Source organism: Hemitrygon akajei, chromosome 2 (genome assembly GCF_048418815.1).
Source record: "Hemitrygon akajei chromosome 2, sHemAka1.3, whole genome shotgun sequence".
In the NCBI taxonomy this organism is placed as follows: Eukaryota; Metazoa; Chordata; class Chondrichthyes; order Myliobatiformes; family Dasyatidae; genus Hemitrygon; species Hemitrygon akajei.
The window spans coordinates 3,032,620-3,048,059 of NC_133125.1; the positions used below are offsets into that span (position 1 = coordinate 3,032,620).

Here is a 15,440-nt window from a genome sequence, read left to right on the forward strand (position 1 = left end):
AAAAGAGGTCCCAATGATCCAGAAATCTGAATCCCTGCCTCCTGCTCCAATCATTTGACAGGCTTTCTTGTCATATTCCTTATACAAAAGCTGCATTCAGTCTTTAATGGCAGATTATTTTAATCTAAATTTAAGATCAGGAGAGAGGACATTTTGCTGTCTAGAACTTTCAAGTAAATTAACTTTGAGGTTAGACCCAAGGGCTTGTTCCACTCTGCAGGCCTTTCTGAAGAGATGACTTCAGTTGACATTTGGCCCCTTACCTTTATGTGCAGAGACCTAACGTGCATCAAGTAACGGTAAAAAGCTGTTATTGTGTAGCAATATATGATGTGGGTGATGCACTTCAGACACACTGTTGGGGTTTTCCCTCAACACTCTTGTTCTTTGACCCCCATTTATGAAAAAAACTTGTTCCTGCAGGTGTTAGGCTAAGCATCCTGATATAACTTTAGGGGTGTTCAAAGACCATCAGATAGCTTCTTGTACACATGAACTTTGAGCTATTGAAACAAAATGGAACTTGTGTTATAAGCAGAAGTTAGTAACTCCTCTACTGAAAAGAAAATCAACAGCTAAGATACTGTCCTGATGCTTAGTTTAGAACAGCATTTGTGAAGTTTAAAACTGAACTGTCTGTTCACTTATTCTGAGAAAGATTACAAGAAAACAGGGTCATGAGTAGCTCACAAGATTCTTCAAGCCTGCCCTCTATTAACTGTGAATATAGAAAAATTATGCTAGCTTCAACTTCTGTGGGAATCCCCTATAATTTTCAGTTCCTTGATATTTCACATTATCTATTGTAATATATCTAATGATATAGCCTCCACTATCCTGGGGCAGAAAATTCCAGGATTTACTATTCTCGGAAGCATTGAGGGGAAAAAGGGACAGAATAGCTGAAACAAAAACGTAAAGTGGGTGAATAATTGTATTGAAATGTTTCATCAAATATTCCATATATGCCGAATGAATTTCCTGAAAGGTCATTTTATTCTGCTATTTCAGAGTAGCATTTGGGAAATAACACAAAACTTGACTCTTAGTTGTAAACTACAATTCAGATTTATTGCAGGACAACTTTTTTTTCTTAGAATATTCTTTAAAACTGGTTTTCCCCATGCAGTCAGAGGAATCTTTAAAAAATCATATGCAATACAAGATACAGTATGTATTTTTGAACTGTAGAATTAGTTACAAATTATGTCAGTTCTGTTGAGTATTTGTTCCAAGTTTACTAATTATCTTTTTTCCTGTGCTACAAGCTTCATTTTCTGAAAACTGAGAAAGGTCTGGAGGAAATTATCTTGCAGCTGCTTTTGGAGCTCTCTGATGAGTGTGGTGTAGTCTTTCCACTGACTTCATGTGGAGCATCATTTCACCTTCCTTCCACAACGTCAATTCATGCTGTTGAAGACAGTGGTTTTCTTGATGCCCTGTCCTTGTGGGATGATGTGAGATTGTATCTTCGTCGGTTCATCTTTGATAAGCTTCAAAATTGTCAAGAAATAACTGATATGCTTACAACCTTTCAACTCAAAACTCAGTGTCTTCGGCAACTTCTATTTTTGTATCCAGAAACAGAAATTATAACCAGATATCAAAATATCCAGTTCCAGTCTGTACAAGATCTGCTACAGAATAAAGTCCTGATCAACGGCAATGAGATCAGTTTTGAAAAAATGGTTCATGGATTTGAAAACATCATTCCTTTGTTATTAAACATGATGAGACAAGATTTATATGCTTTACGAACACTTGTGGAGGAGACTAAAGTACTGAAATTTATTAATGAAACATACCTACAAAATATTGCAAGCGAACTTTACATTTTGATTGACAAGTTTTGTGAGCAGCAGTTGAAGAAAAATGCACTACATTCGACAAAGCTACATGGGACAAAGGCAAACAAATGTTTAAACAAGCAAAAGGGAACAGTACACTCTGTGGGTCAGTGCTTTCTGTTGCTATTTATTTTAGTAGAAAGAGCTTTGATATGTTTAATGGTTATGCACATTATTATTTTAATAATTTAAATAAAAATTACATCATCAGCTTTGGCTCAGATGTAACATTCACAGTGTTTTGGGTTGAAAAATCCACTTGTGTGCTTGAACATGTTCCATCAATGGAATATTGGGAAAATGCTACAGTGACAAAGACATTGGTCTTTTGACTGAAGATATAGGAGGTAACGCTTGCTGAGGTGGATATAAAAGATGCTGTAAGGCCATAAGATATAAGAGCAAAAGTAGGCCATTTAGCCCATCGAGTTTGCTCTGCCATTCAATTATGGACTGATCCAGTTCTTTCAGTCATTCCCACTCCCCTGCTTTCACCCCATATCCTTTGATGCCCTGGCTAATCAAGAACCTATCTATCTCTGCCTTAAATACACCCACTGTCTTGGCCTCCACAGCCACTTGTGGTAACAAATTCCACAGATTTACCACCTTCTGACTGAAGTAATTTCTGTGCATCTCAGTTCTAAAAGGACGTCCTTTAATCCTGAAGTCCCAGAATTGCCTACCATGGGAAATAACTTTGCCATATCTAATCTGTTCAGGCCTTTTAACACTCTGAATGTTTCTGTGAGATCCCCCCCTCATTTTACTGAACTCCAGGGAATACAGCCCAAGAGCTGCCAGATGTTCCTCATACGGTAACTTTACCTATTTTTCCCTTTTTCCTTTTAAGCAGCACAATATTATTAATTTTAAGGATTAGCACTGTTAAGGTTAGGATAATATTTATAACCCTGTACTTTCTATAATGCTGCAAGTAACAGCTATCAAAATTCTTATTGATTACCAATCAGATCATAAGTATTATTTTAGTATTTCAATTGTTCGAATATAGAAACATAGAAAATATGTGCAGGAGTAGGCCATTCGGCCCTTCGAGCCTGCACCGCCATTCAGTATGATCATGGCTGATCATCCAACTCAGAACCCTGTACCTGCTTTCTCTCCATACCCCCTGATCCCTTTAGCCACAAGGGCCATATCTAACTTCCTCTTAAATATAGCCAATGAACCGGCCTCAACTGTTTCCTGTGGCAGAGAATTCCACAGATTCACCACTCTCTGTGTGAAGAAGTTTTTCCTCATCTCGGTCCTAAAAGGCTGCCCCTTTATCCTTAAACTGTGACCCCTCGTTCTGGACTTTCCCAATATCGGAAACAATCTTCCTGCATCTAGCCTGTCCAATCCCTTTAGAATTTTATACGTTTCAATAAGATCCCCCCTCAGTCTTCTAAATTCCAGTGAGTATAAGCCCAATCAATCCAGTCTTTCTTCATATGAAAGTCCTGCCATCCCAGGAATCAATCTGGTGAACCTTCTCTGTACTCCCTCTATGGCAGGAATGTCTTTCCTAAGATTAGGGGACCAAAACTGCACACAGTATTCTAGGTGCGGTCTCACCAAGGCCTTGTACAACTGCAGTAGAACCTCTCTGTTCCTGTACTCAAATCCTTTTGCTATGAATGCCAACATACCATTTGCCTTTTTCACCGCCTGCTGTACCTGCATGCCCACCTTCAATGACTGGTGTACAATGACACCCAGGTCTCGTTGCATCTCCCTTTTCCTAATCGGCCACCGTTCAGATAATAATCTGTTTTCCTGTTCTTGCAACCAAAGTGGATAACACCACATTTATCCACATTAAATTGCAACTGCCATGAATTTGCCCACTCACCTAACCTATCCAAGTCACCCTGCATCCTCTTAGCATCCTCCTCACAGCTAACACCGCCGCCCAGCTTCGTGTCATCCGCAAACTTGGAGATGCTGCATTTAATTCCCTCGTCTAAATCATTAATATATATGTTGTAAACAACTGGGGTCCCAGCACTGAGCCTTGCGGTACCCCACTAGTCACTGCCTGCCATTCTGAAAAGGTCCCGTTTACTCCCACTCTTTGCTTCCTGTCTGCCAACCAATTCTCTATCCACATCAATACCATATCCCCAATACCGTGTGCTTTAAGTTTGCACACTAACCTCCTGTGTGGGACCTTGTCAAAAGCCTTTTGAAAATCTAAATATACCACATCCACTGGCTCTCCCCAATCCACTCTACTAGTTACATTTTCAAAAAATTCTATAAGATTCGTCAGACATGATTTTCCTTTCACAAATTTCCTTTGTCCTTTGTCCTTTGATTTTCCTTTGTCCGATGATTTCACCTCTTTCCAAATGTGCTGTTATCACATCTTTGATAACCAACTCTAGCATTTTCCCCACCACTGATGTCAGACTAACCAGTCTATAATTCCCCGGTTTCTCTCTCCCTCCTTTTTTAAAAAGTGGGGTTACATTAGCCACCCTCCAATCCTCAAGAACTAATCCAGAATCTAAGGAGTTTTGAAAAATTATCACTAATGCATCCACTATTTCTTGGGCTACTTCCTTAAGCACTCTGGGATGCAGACCATCTGGCCCTGGGGATTTATCTGCCTTTAATCCCGTCAATTTACCTAACACCACTTCCCTACTAACATGTATTTTCCTCAGTTCCTCCATCTCACTAGACCCTCAGTCCCTTACTATTTCCGTAAGATTATTTATGTCCTCCTTAGTGAAGACAGAACCAAAGTAGTTATTCAATTGGTCTGCCACATCTTTGTTCCCTATGATCAATTCACCTGTTTCTGACTGTAAAGGACCTACATTTGTCTTGACCAATCTTTTTCTTTTCATGTATCTATAAAAGCTTTTACAGTCAAGTTTTTATGTTCCCTGCCAGCTTTCTCTCATAATCTTTTTTCCCTTTCCTAATTAAGCCCTTTGTCCTCCTCTGCTGGTCTCTGAATTTCTCCCAGTCCTCAGGTGTGCCGCTTTTTTTTGCTAATTTATATGTTTCTTCTTTGGACTTGATACTATCCCTAATTTCCCTTGTCAGCCGCAGGTGCACTACCTTCCCTGGTTTATTCTTTTGCCAAACTGGGATGAACAATTGTTGTAGTTCATCCATGTGATCTTTAAATGCTTGCCATTGCATATCCACCGTCAACCCTTTAAGTATCATTTGCCAGTCTATCTTAGCTAATTCATGTCTCATACCTTCAAAGTTACCCTTCTTTAAGTTCAGAACCTTTGTTTCTGAATTAACTATGTCACCCTCTATCTTAATGAAGAATTCCACCATATTATGGTCACTCTTACTCAAGGGGCCTCGCACGACAAGATTGCTAACTAACCCTTCCTCATTGCTCAATAGCCAATCTAGAATGGCCTGCTCTGTAGTTGGTTCCTCGACATGTTGGTTCAGAAAACCATCCCGCATACATTCCAAGAAATCCTCTTCCTCAGCACCCTTACCAATTTGGTTCACCCAATCTATATGTAGATTGAAGTCACCCATTATAACTACTGTTCCTTTATTGCATGCATCTCTAATTTCCTGTTTAATACCATCCCCAACCTCACTACTACTGTTAGGTGGCCTGTACACAACTCCCACCAGCGTTTTCTGCCCCTTAGTGTTATGCAGCTCTACCCATATCGATTCCACATCCTCCAGGCTAATGTCCTTCCTTTCTATTGCATTAATCTCCTCTCTAACCAGCAATGCTACCCCACCTCCTTTTCTTTCCTGTCTATCCCTCCTATGTCCTGTCCTACCCTCTTTCCTGTCTATATCATCCAATCTTAATCTACACTCCTTTAAATTGCTAATTTAAGAATATTTTTCTTCAGCTTTCTTTGTGAAATGTCCCATGATTAGGTTAGGGTTAAATTGGGGGTTGGCTGAGGTTGCTGGGCAGTGCTATTCAAATGTTAGCATTTATTTCAGGAGGTATAGAATACAAGAGCAGGATGTAATGCCGAGGCTTTTAAGGCACCAGTGAGGCCTCACCTAGTGTATTGTGAATAGTTTTGGGCTCCTCATCTAAGAAAAATTGTGCTGGCATTGGAGAGAGTTCAGAGGAGGTTCACAAGGATGATTTCAGGAATGAAAAGGTTATCATATGAGGAACATTTGATAGCTCTGGGTCTGTACTTGCTGGGATTTAGAAGGATGAAGGGATCTCTTTCAAATGTTTTGAATGTTGAAAAGCCTAGATAGTGTAGACGTGAATAGGATGTTTCACATGGTGTGGGAGGAGGGGTTCTCGGACAAGAGGGCACAGTCTCAGGATAGAAGGGTATCCATTTAAGATAGAGATGTGGAGAAATTTCTTCAGCCAGAAGGGGGTGAACTTGGAGAATTTATAACCACGGGCAGCTGTGGTTACCAGGTTGTTCGGTGTATTTAAAGCAGAGGTTAATAGGTTTTTGATTGGACACAGCATCAAAGGTTATGGCAGAAAGCCTGGGAGTGGGGCTGAGGAGGGGGGAAAAAAAGATCAGCCATGAATGAATGGCGGAGCAGACTTGATGGGCCTTCACACTATATCTCTAAATAAAATTAGACATGAAAATGCACTTATGAAGGTGACTTCAATAAAGACACAATTTTAGCATATTAAAAAGAGCTGGTGATTAGAGGTGTTCATTAGATTATTTCAATTTTAATAGTGGTTATCAGGTAGTCTGGTGCAATGTTTTTCTTTATGCATTTGAGGAGAGGCCTGAGACAAACCGTTCAAGTTCACATTTTTGCAAGATTTGCACTTATAAAATCCTTTATACTTTTGTTGTCAAAAGACCTAGTATAGAAATAGAAAAAGATATAACCATTTTAAGTTCTATCTGTGAACAAGAAAAATCAAAATGGTGCCTTCCAGGGCATAAACCAGCAGAGATTAAATGAGTAGTATTTACTCTTCCAAGTATCTTGTTAACCTAACTGAATAATTTTCATAGAAGTTATGTTACAAACTTCATTGCACTATAGTTTATCTGTAACTGTTTTGAAGTCTGACATGAAATTTTTGTTGTTCAAGAAATTATTTTAATATTTAAAAATATTGATGTTAAATGTATAACTGTTTATTACCTCACTTTACTTTCATAATTTAGTATGTGGGATCTGTAGGTGTACATAATGAGAAAAATACTATTGAAATTATGGAATGTTCCAGCTATATCATAATGTACCACCAGATTGGGGGAAATAGCTTTGCAAAAATCTTCAACACTCTTGTTACAAAATGACTTAATATTACTCTTTAGTCATCACGTCTCAGATGTTATAATCTGAATTGAATATTAGGAGATGGCTGAGGTTTTTCCCTAATATCCTTCCCAGCATTTTAACCTTCACCCTTGTGCAGTCTTCTAGTTTTGTTGTTTCCTGGGTTTGATATTTGCATGAGATTCTTGTATTGAACTTCATGGGCAAAAAACTGCAGCTTCAGTTATGCAGTTTAGTTGACAATGAATCTGGAAAGAATTGTTATTGCACTCTGAAATTTCATCCACGTTTGTAGATATTGCAGGAGTTTTGAATTTGTTGCTAAGTTCTTTGGACTATGTCTGGTTGGAAGATGAGATATTGCTCATTGATCAAGTTTGGAATAATGTATGAGGTAAGAGAGGCCAAAGCTGGCGGTCAGAATGGAATCAGTATGAAGAATTAAAGTGACCAGCAAATGGAATCTTAGACTGAATGGAGGTGTTCATCTAAAACACCACCAAGATCCACAAGGCAGTAAGGGAGCACTACTACCTACAAATATTCCTCCCAAGTCAAAACCATCATGACTTGTAAATATGATCCTGTTCTTTCATCATTATTGTGATTGAATCCTGGAATTCTTTGCCCAACAATATGGCGATGCTGCTTTTGTCAGAAGGACTGCATTGTTTAAGAAGGTACTATGCCACTATCTGTTCAAGGGCCATTAAAAAATTCAAAGTTTAAAGTATATTTAATATCACAGTATGTATACCTTATGTAACCTTGAGATTCGTCAATAGAATCCATTTAAAAAAACACACAATAAAGGTTGGTCTTTGACAGGCTTTCTTTCTATGCAAAAAAGACCATCAAGTACCCATTGTGCAGAAAAAAAAGAACAAATGGTGCAAACAATAAAAATGTAAACAAATAACACACAGAGCATGAACCACAGAGTGCACAGCCATGGAGCTAGTTCAGCTCTAATGTGAGGGAAGCCAGTCCAGGAGCCTGATGGCTGCAGGCCATAGCCACAGAGCTGAGGTGTATACGGATGGCTGCTGGCCACAGCTTCAGAGTTACTTCAGCGCTGAAGTGAGTAGTCTCACGGAGCACTGATCTGAACACCAGTTCATCTTTCATCCTATACATAGGTAATAAATGTTTTTCCAATGATGACCATGTTCCACAAATGATTTTTCTTAAAATGAAAGTATACACGGTTTTGTGGGGAGAAGTCATGAGAAACTGGTTGACTTTAATTCAGCTCCAGCACATTCTTGCTAATTTATTATTACACTGACTTACACCTACATTACAATTTAGAAGTCTCATATTAATGCATCAGATCCATCATAAATAGTAAGTAGAATTCAGAATGCTGCCTTGTTGGGATGAAGAGGATAGGTTGTCTAAGAATAGAACTTTATCAGCTGAAAATGAGAGGAGCTTATGAAGAATTTTAAAACAATAAATTCAAAGAGAATAGATCTGCAAGACCACAATCATTGGAAGTTATTGGAAATTTTTATCTGCTCTTGAATACACAGTAATGAACCTAGAGCTATTAGATAGAATATACTAAAAACTTCAGAGTGGTGGTCATCAGTAGAACTATCTTGGTAACTGGCAGAGCTTGGAATGGATGTAACTCCGCTTTTAAAGCTCAAGATCATGATGGTTGTTTTGAAAGGGCAAATGATAAAGCTAAAGGTTTCTGATGTATCCTTAGAATCTCATAAAGGAAAAGGAATACAGTTCCAAGACTAAAATGTATCCGTAGTTTTTTTTCTGCTACATTGAGCATTCTTTTATGGTGTTATTTGAAATATAAGGAATACATGAAAGAAGTGAATCAAATCAAATTGCCAATAGAATTTGAGTATGCAAAAAGCAACATGATTCCCCAGTCCCATGTATTGCTACTTAAAGATTTGGAGTTTAATTTTTAAAATACAGTAACTTACCTCATGCAGCTGGGTTCAGCCAGCATGTTTGACAATAAATTTGTGCAGGAAAATTAAATCAGAGGTAAATCATTTCATGATTACAAATTCCCAGAAGATTAGGACATCCTCCTGAATAAAATGTATAATAATTGGCTTTAGACCATGGCGGACACATAATTCCTTCTACCAAAGGCTGTTAATGGTATTGCAGAGCCACAGGGGTAATAAGAAAGAGGCTGGAAATAGGCTTGTTCTGCAAAGGATACTGTGGATAAAGTGATAGAAAATGAAGTGGCAATAAGTATAGTCCATAGGGGAATTGCACTTCAGTTCAGGTCTAATATTTCTTGGAATCTGGCAGCAAGCCATCTGATGATTGTTTACTTTTGCAACACCATCTGTTCTGTTCTTTAGATGGCACTTAGTGCCAGTTAAATTACAAATGTTAAGGGATTTTCCCCTTTAAACCATTCATGATCAGTCATCCAGTATAAATAATGTTTGTTTTAGAATAATATACAGAAGACATCAATGTGATCAGAATTTTCAAGAGCACATTTATAGATGAAGGGTTTGGAACATCTATATCTGTATAATTTAAATTTTATGTATGTTGCTAATTAAAACAAATTGCTTAAATTTTGAGAACTTACAGTAAGTATTAATATAAGAACATGAATTTAATAAAGAAAATCTTTTAAAATCCAATCTTCTTTGTAAGAAAGTCACTCAATCTCTCAGTTTTAAATCCTTAAATTTCTTCTATTATGTTACACAGTATATACCCAACAAATAAACAATAACATTGAAAATCTGATTCCCAGGCAAATGTTCATGAGTTTTGAGAGTTCTTTAACCAGTATCTGAATTTTCAAACGATACTCAAAAAATTGGGGTTTAGGAATTTGATGAAGTGTCTTGACCAGAAACGTCAACTGTTTTTTGCCTTCCGTAGATGCTGCTTGACCTGCTGCATTCCTCCAGCATTTTGTGCATTCTGTTGTTTAGGAATTTCTTCTTTTTTATCTCCACATTTGGTCACATCTCTGAATCATGAAGATAATAATAAACCAGTATTCTGACCTTTTATAAGACAACAAATGTGATTATCTGGCATCATTAAAAGATAGCAAGATGACACAATAAAGATTAAGACAAAGATAGTCAAAATCAACCGGGGGAAACTTGGTTGGAATAGAATAAGTGGTTTAACCCTTCCATGTCATGGAATTTGAATTTGATCCATCACCTGATGCTGCTAATTGTGGTCAGCACTGCATCATTATAGAAAATACTGAAAATACTCAGCAAATCAAGCTGTATCTCTGGAGGCCCATGAGCCTTCTTTCTGATGAACAGCCAGAATAGAAAAGACGGGGAAAACTCTGCCCTAGTTACTTGCAAGAAATAATTTCTTTGAGCATATGTTGTGCCAAGTTTCCACCTCCACCCCACCACCAACCAGTTGAAGATTTTTTTGTCAGTTCAGAACATAGTTACAGCATAGAAGTTAAACATCACTGGCATTGAATTTAGGTCATAAAATGTATTTTGCATTCTTCTCATCAACCGCTTGCGCAAAACTCACTAAATATTAAAATTAGACCTAGTAAATCTAAAAATGATCAGGTAGTGGTAAAAAATAGTTTTAAAAAGAGGCAATTAACTATTATGCATGGAATGTATCAATTAATAGCTAGACATTGTGACCTTAAATGGGCAAAATATACTCTATAGCAAAGTTTTATATAAGTTTTAGCAAAGCCAGCAATTACTGCAGACTTGCCCATAAGATGATGTTGGTAATCCATTTCCAATACTACACATTGTTTCTAGGCAAGATAATAAAACAATATTGTCAGGTAGTGAAGTCTAATATATAGATCCATAAAGGGATGGTGGAGTGTTTCCAAATAAGGACTGGTGACTTTGAGAAGACCATACAAATGGAGTGTTCCTCTGGGCCTTTCCTTTGTTTTGCTGGTCGTGTTGTGATTTGGTATATACTCTATATGTAACAAATTTAACATTATGAAATGTAGTATTGTTGAGTATTTGGAACCTGTTGAATTAAAGCTTTCATACGTTCCTTTGAAGTTATTATAATTCATTGCATTTTGTTACCTATTTGTTCATCTTCAGAGCAGCAAATGAATAAAACCTGTTGATGCTTCTTGATGGACAAAGCTGATTTCTCTAATATCTCCTATTCGCTGGTTTAGAATGAAAATTTAATCAAAGTAGGAAATATCTGTACTAAAAGATTTGTCTAGAGCATCTGATGATTTGTGGATGTGTAATAAGATGCTGCCTAAGAGGATGAAATCATCCTGTTAGGCAGCACCTTAAGGTTGAAAATGAACTCTTTCCATTTCAGTTCTGTGATTCTGAAGTGGCTACTGTTTAATACAAGGGCAAAAGAGAGAGCAGCAAAATACACAGCTCCCTGGATGACAAAGATGTGCAGAGCAGAATGAAACAAGAAAAGTGGATGACAGTTGCCAGCTGAATAATACAGTACACAGGAGTATTAAGTGAGCATTACCAAGAATAGCTGTGTCACTATAGGCAGCACAGTATTAGAGCTGGTAAAGCTGCTGCTCCATGGCTTCAGTGACCTAGACTCAATCATCATTGGAGCTGTCTACATGTGCTCCACATATTCTTCCTGTAATGGTGTGGGGTTCCACCAAAATCCCAAAGATGTGAAAATTGATAAATTAATGCTTCTTCTTAAACCCATCACCCCTACTGAGAAATAGGCTGCCAACAGTCCTCTGATCTGGGCTAGCAGAAGCTCATTGTCATTTTTGTGGAGGAAGGCACACTGCAATTACCACATACAGTACATTGGGAGAACTGCTTTACCAGGGAAGTCACTTTAGGTCCCTGGATGGTAGGAAGCAGTGGAAGGACCAAATCTTGCAGGTACATAAGCAAGCACAATTCACTCAGGTTCAAGTCACTCCTAACTCCCTGTGCTGTCTGTACAAAATTGATATTTTCCCCTTCTACCACATGCTCCAGTCTCATCAAAAAATGTATGCATTGGCAAGTTAATAGCCACTATAAATGGACCCAAACATCTCGGTCAGTGGTATAATCAGGAAGGGGTTTTATCAGAATTTTGGGAGGATAAAATGGGATTAATGCAAATGAGTTCTTGGTAGTTGGTAGGAACACAGTGGGTCAAAAGGCCTTTTCCTGTACCATATGAGTTTTAAACATCTGGCTACTTAATACTGTAGTAGAAAATAAAATGAAATCTAAAAGTTATGTAGTTGTATTTTATACTGTAATTTGAAAGTACTTCACTACTGGAACCACTAATTAAAATTATCTGTAGGAACTCTTGACAAGAAAGTTCAATGAAAAAGTGAATTGAATAAAAAATAGCACAGAATAACAAGAATATTTGCTTGTTGAACATTTAACATATTTCAAGATTTTAAGAATTATTGAAAAATCTTATTACCTGAATGCAAAATAATATTTTAAATAGTTATTTAACATTTTACTGAGTAAATAATGCATAATCAGTATTGTTTTCTGCACATTTACCCCAACAGAGATAACAAGAAATTTGGTAATGCTTGATAAACTACCACAGTAATGATGCACAATGGACTTAAGATGTTTTATCCCAGTGCTGTTTTCACCTAAAGTTTGTGCATGAACCTAGCACAAAGTAGTATTTAAACATATCAGTTGTTCTTGCTTTCACACCAATTTGCTGGAGGAACTCCATAACACTAATTCCACAGATGAAGGATGCAACAGAGTTCCATACAAATGAAGGCAGGTAGTCATGCACTTTAGAGATGCTTGGCTGTTGTAAGGATTATATGAAAGCCTATATAAAATAACATGTAGTATGGTGAACCAGCTCCAAGCTTGCATACAATTAATATAGAACCTGGAGTTCATTCTTCTGATAGGAAGCTGTGGATAATAAAATACCAAAGTAAATGCATTTGTCCTCCTAGACTGAATCCATGGGTTCGGTAAGAGATAGGGTATATTATTATAGTGTATGCTAACTACATAACTGATGTCAGTAATTTATTCTGTCTTCTTCAAAACGTTACTGAGTACCAAGTAATGATGCTCTAGTGAGATTTTAATGCTGCAGATCAATTTCTTGATCAACTTTCCAAAGTAGTCTAACATGTCTTATAAAAAATGGAAATGCTTTGTTAACTTTGTAACCCACTTTGTTCTTCCTATTCCTGAATATGTCTTTTTCAATCTCTAAGGTTTTCATTGTATTTGTTCACTGAAATCTGCCAATTGCTGCAGGCAGTACCATTCCTGTTTCATCCCACCTATGGCAGGCAGTGTCATTCCTGTTTCATCCCACCTATGGAAAGCAGTCCCATTCCTGTTTCATCCCACCTATGGCAGGCAGTGCCATTCCTGTTTCATCCCACCTATGGAAGGCAGTCCCATTCCTGTTTCATCCCACCTATGGCAGGCAGTACCATTCCTGTTTCATCCCACCTATGGAAGGCAGTGGGATTCCTGTTTCATCCCACCTATGAAAAGCAGTAGGATTCCTGTTTCATCCCACCTATGGCAGGCAGTGTCATTCCTGTTTCATTCCACCTATGGCAGGCAGTCCCATTCCTGTTTCATCCCACCTATGGCAGGCAGTCCCATTCCTGTTTCATCCCACCTATGAAAAGCAGTCCCATTCCTGTTTCATCCCACCTATGGCAGGCAGTGTCATTCCTGTTTCATTCCACCTATGGCAGGCCGTCCCATTCCTGTTTCATTCCACCTATGGAAGGCAGTCCCATTCCTGTTTCATCCCACCTATGGAAAGCAGTCCCATTCCTGTTTCATCCCACCTATGGCAGGCAGTCCCATTCCTGTTTCATCCCACCTATGGAAAGCAGTACCATTCCTTTTCCATCCCACCTGTGGAAGGCAGTGGGATTCCTGTTTCATCCCACCTATGGAAAGCAGTCCCATTCCTGTTTCATCCCACCTGTGGCAGGCAGTGTCATTCCTGTTTCATCCCACCTATGGCAGGCAGTCCCATTCCTGTTTCATCCCACCTATGGCAGGCTGTGTCATTCCTGTTTCATCCCACCTATGGCAGGCAGTACCATTCCTGTTTCATCCCACCTATGGAAAGCAGTCCCATTCCTGTTTCATCCCACCTATGGAAAGCAGTCCCATTCCTTTTCCATCCTACCTATGGAAAGCAGTGTCATTCCTGTTTCATCCCACCTATGGCAGGCAGTCCCATTCCTGTTTCATCCCACCTATGGCAGGCAGTGGGATTCCTGTTTCATCCCACCTATGGCAGGCAGTACCATTCCTTTTCCATCCCACCTATGGAAGGCAGTGGGATTCCTGTTTCATCCCACCTATGGCAGGCAGTACCATTCCTGTTTCATCCCACCTATGGAAGGCAGTGGGATTCCTGTTTCATCCCACCTATGGCAGGCAGTACCATTCCTTTTCCATCCCACCTATGGAAGGCAGTGGGATTCCTGTTTCATCCCACCTATGGAAGGCAGTCCCATTCCTGTTTCATCCCACCTATGGCAGGCAGTCCCATTCCTGTTTCATCCCACCTATGGCAGGCAGTCCCATTCCTGTTTCATCCCACCTATGGAAGGCAGTGTCATTCCTGTTACATCCCACCTATGGCAGGCAGTCCCATTCCTGTTTCATCCCACCTATGGAAGGCAGTCCCATTCCTGTTTCATCCCACCTATGGCAGGCAGTACCATTCCTGTTCCATCCCTCCTATGGAAGGCAGTGGGATTCCTGTTTCATCCCACCTATGGCAGGCAGTCCCATTCCTGTTTCATCCCACCTATGGCAGGCAGTCCCATTCCTGTTTCATCCCACCTATGGAAAGCAGTCCCATTCCTGTTTCATCCCACCTATGGAAAGCAGTCCCATTCCTGTTTCATTCCACCTATGGAAAGCAGTCCCATTCCTGTTTCATCCCACCTATGGAAGTGAGAGTCACATTCAACAGCTTCACATAACTGTATGCGATTTAAGTCTAGTTAATGTCTGGTGGAGTACAGTATATATTGGAGAATTCTACAAAATATATGTAGGCTATATTTATCATGTACGGTATAGCATAATGCCGTAGTGGTTAGTGATCACTTTACAGTGGCAGTACTTACTGTTTTCAAATCCTGCTGCTGTCTTTAAAGAGTTGTATGTTCTCCCCATGACTGCATAGGTTTCCTCCAACATTCCAAAGATGTGCATTTAGGGCTAGTAAATTGTGGGCATGCTATGTTGGCATGGTAACACTTACTGGTTGCATCCAGTGAAATCCTGGCTAATTTGACTTGATACAAATGACACAGTTCATTCTTTGTTTCGATGTACATGTGAGAAATAAAACTAATCTTTAGCTTTGTAGTTAAGTGTAATAATTTAA

The 15,440-nt window shown here is 38.9% G+C and overlaps 1 protein-coding gene across 3 annotated transcripts in view; it reads left to right on the plus strand.

Annotated features, from left to right (window-relative positions):
* kiaa0825 (KIAA0825 ortholog) overlaps positions 1–15,440 on the plus strand; it is a 324,821-nt gene that overhangs the window by 25,312 nt on the left and 284,069 nt on the right. For all 3 annotated transcript variants that reach the window (XM_073066385.1, XM_073066405.1, XM_073066395.1), the window contains exon 4: positions 1,269–1,953. In XM_073066385.1, coding sequence (XP_072922486.1) covers positions 1,269–1,953 — 685 coding nt within the window. The remainder of the gene's footprint in view (positions 1–1,268; positions 1,954–15,440) is intronic.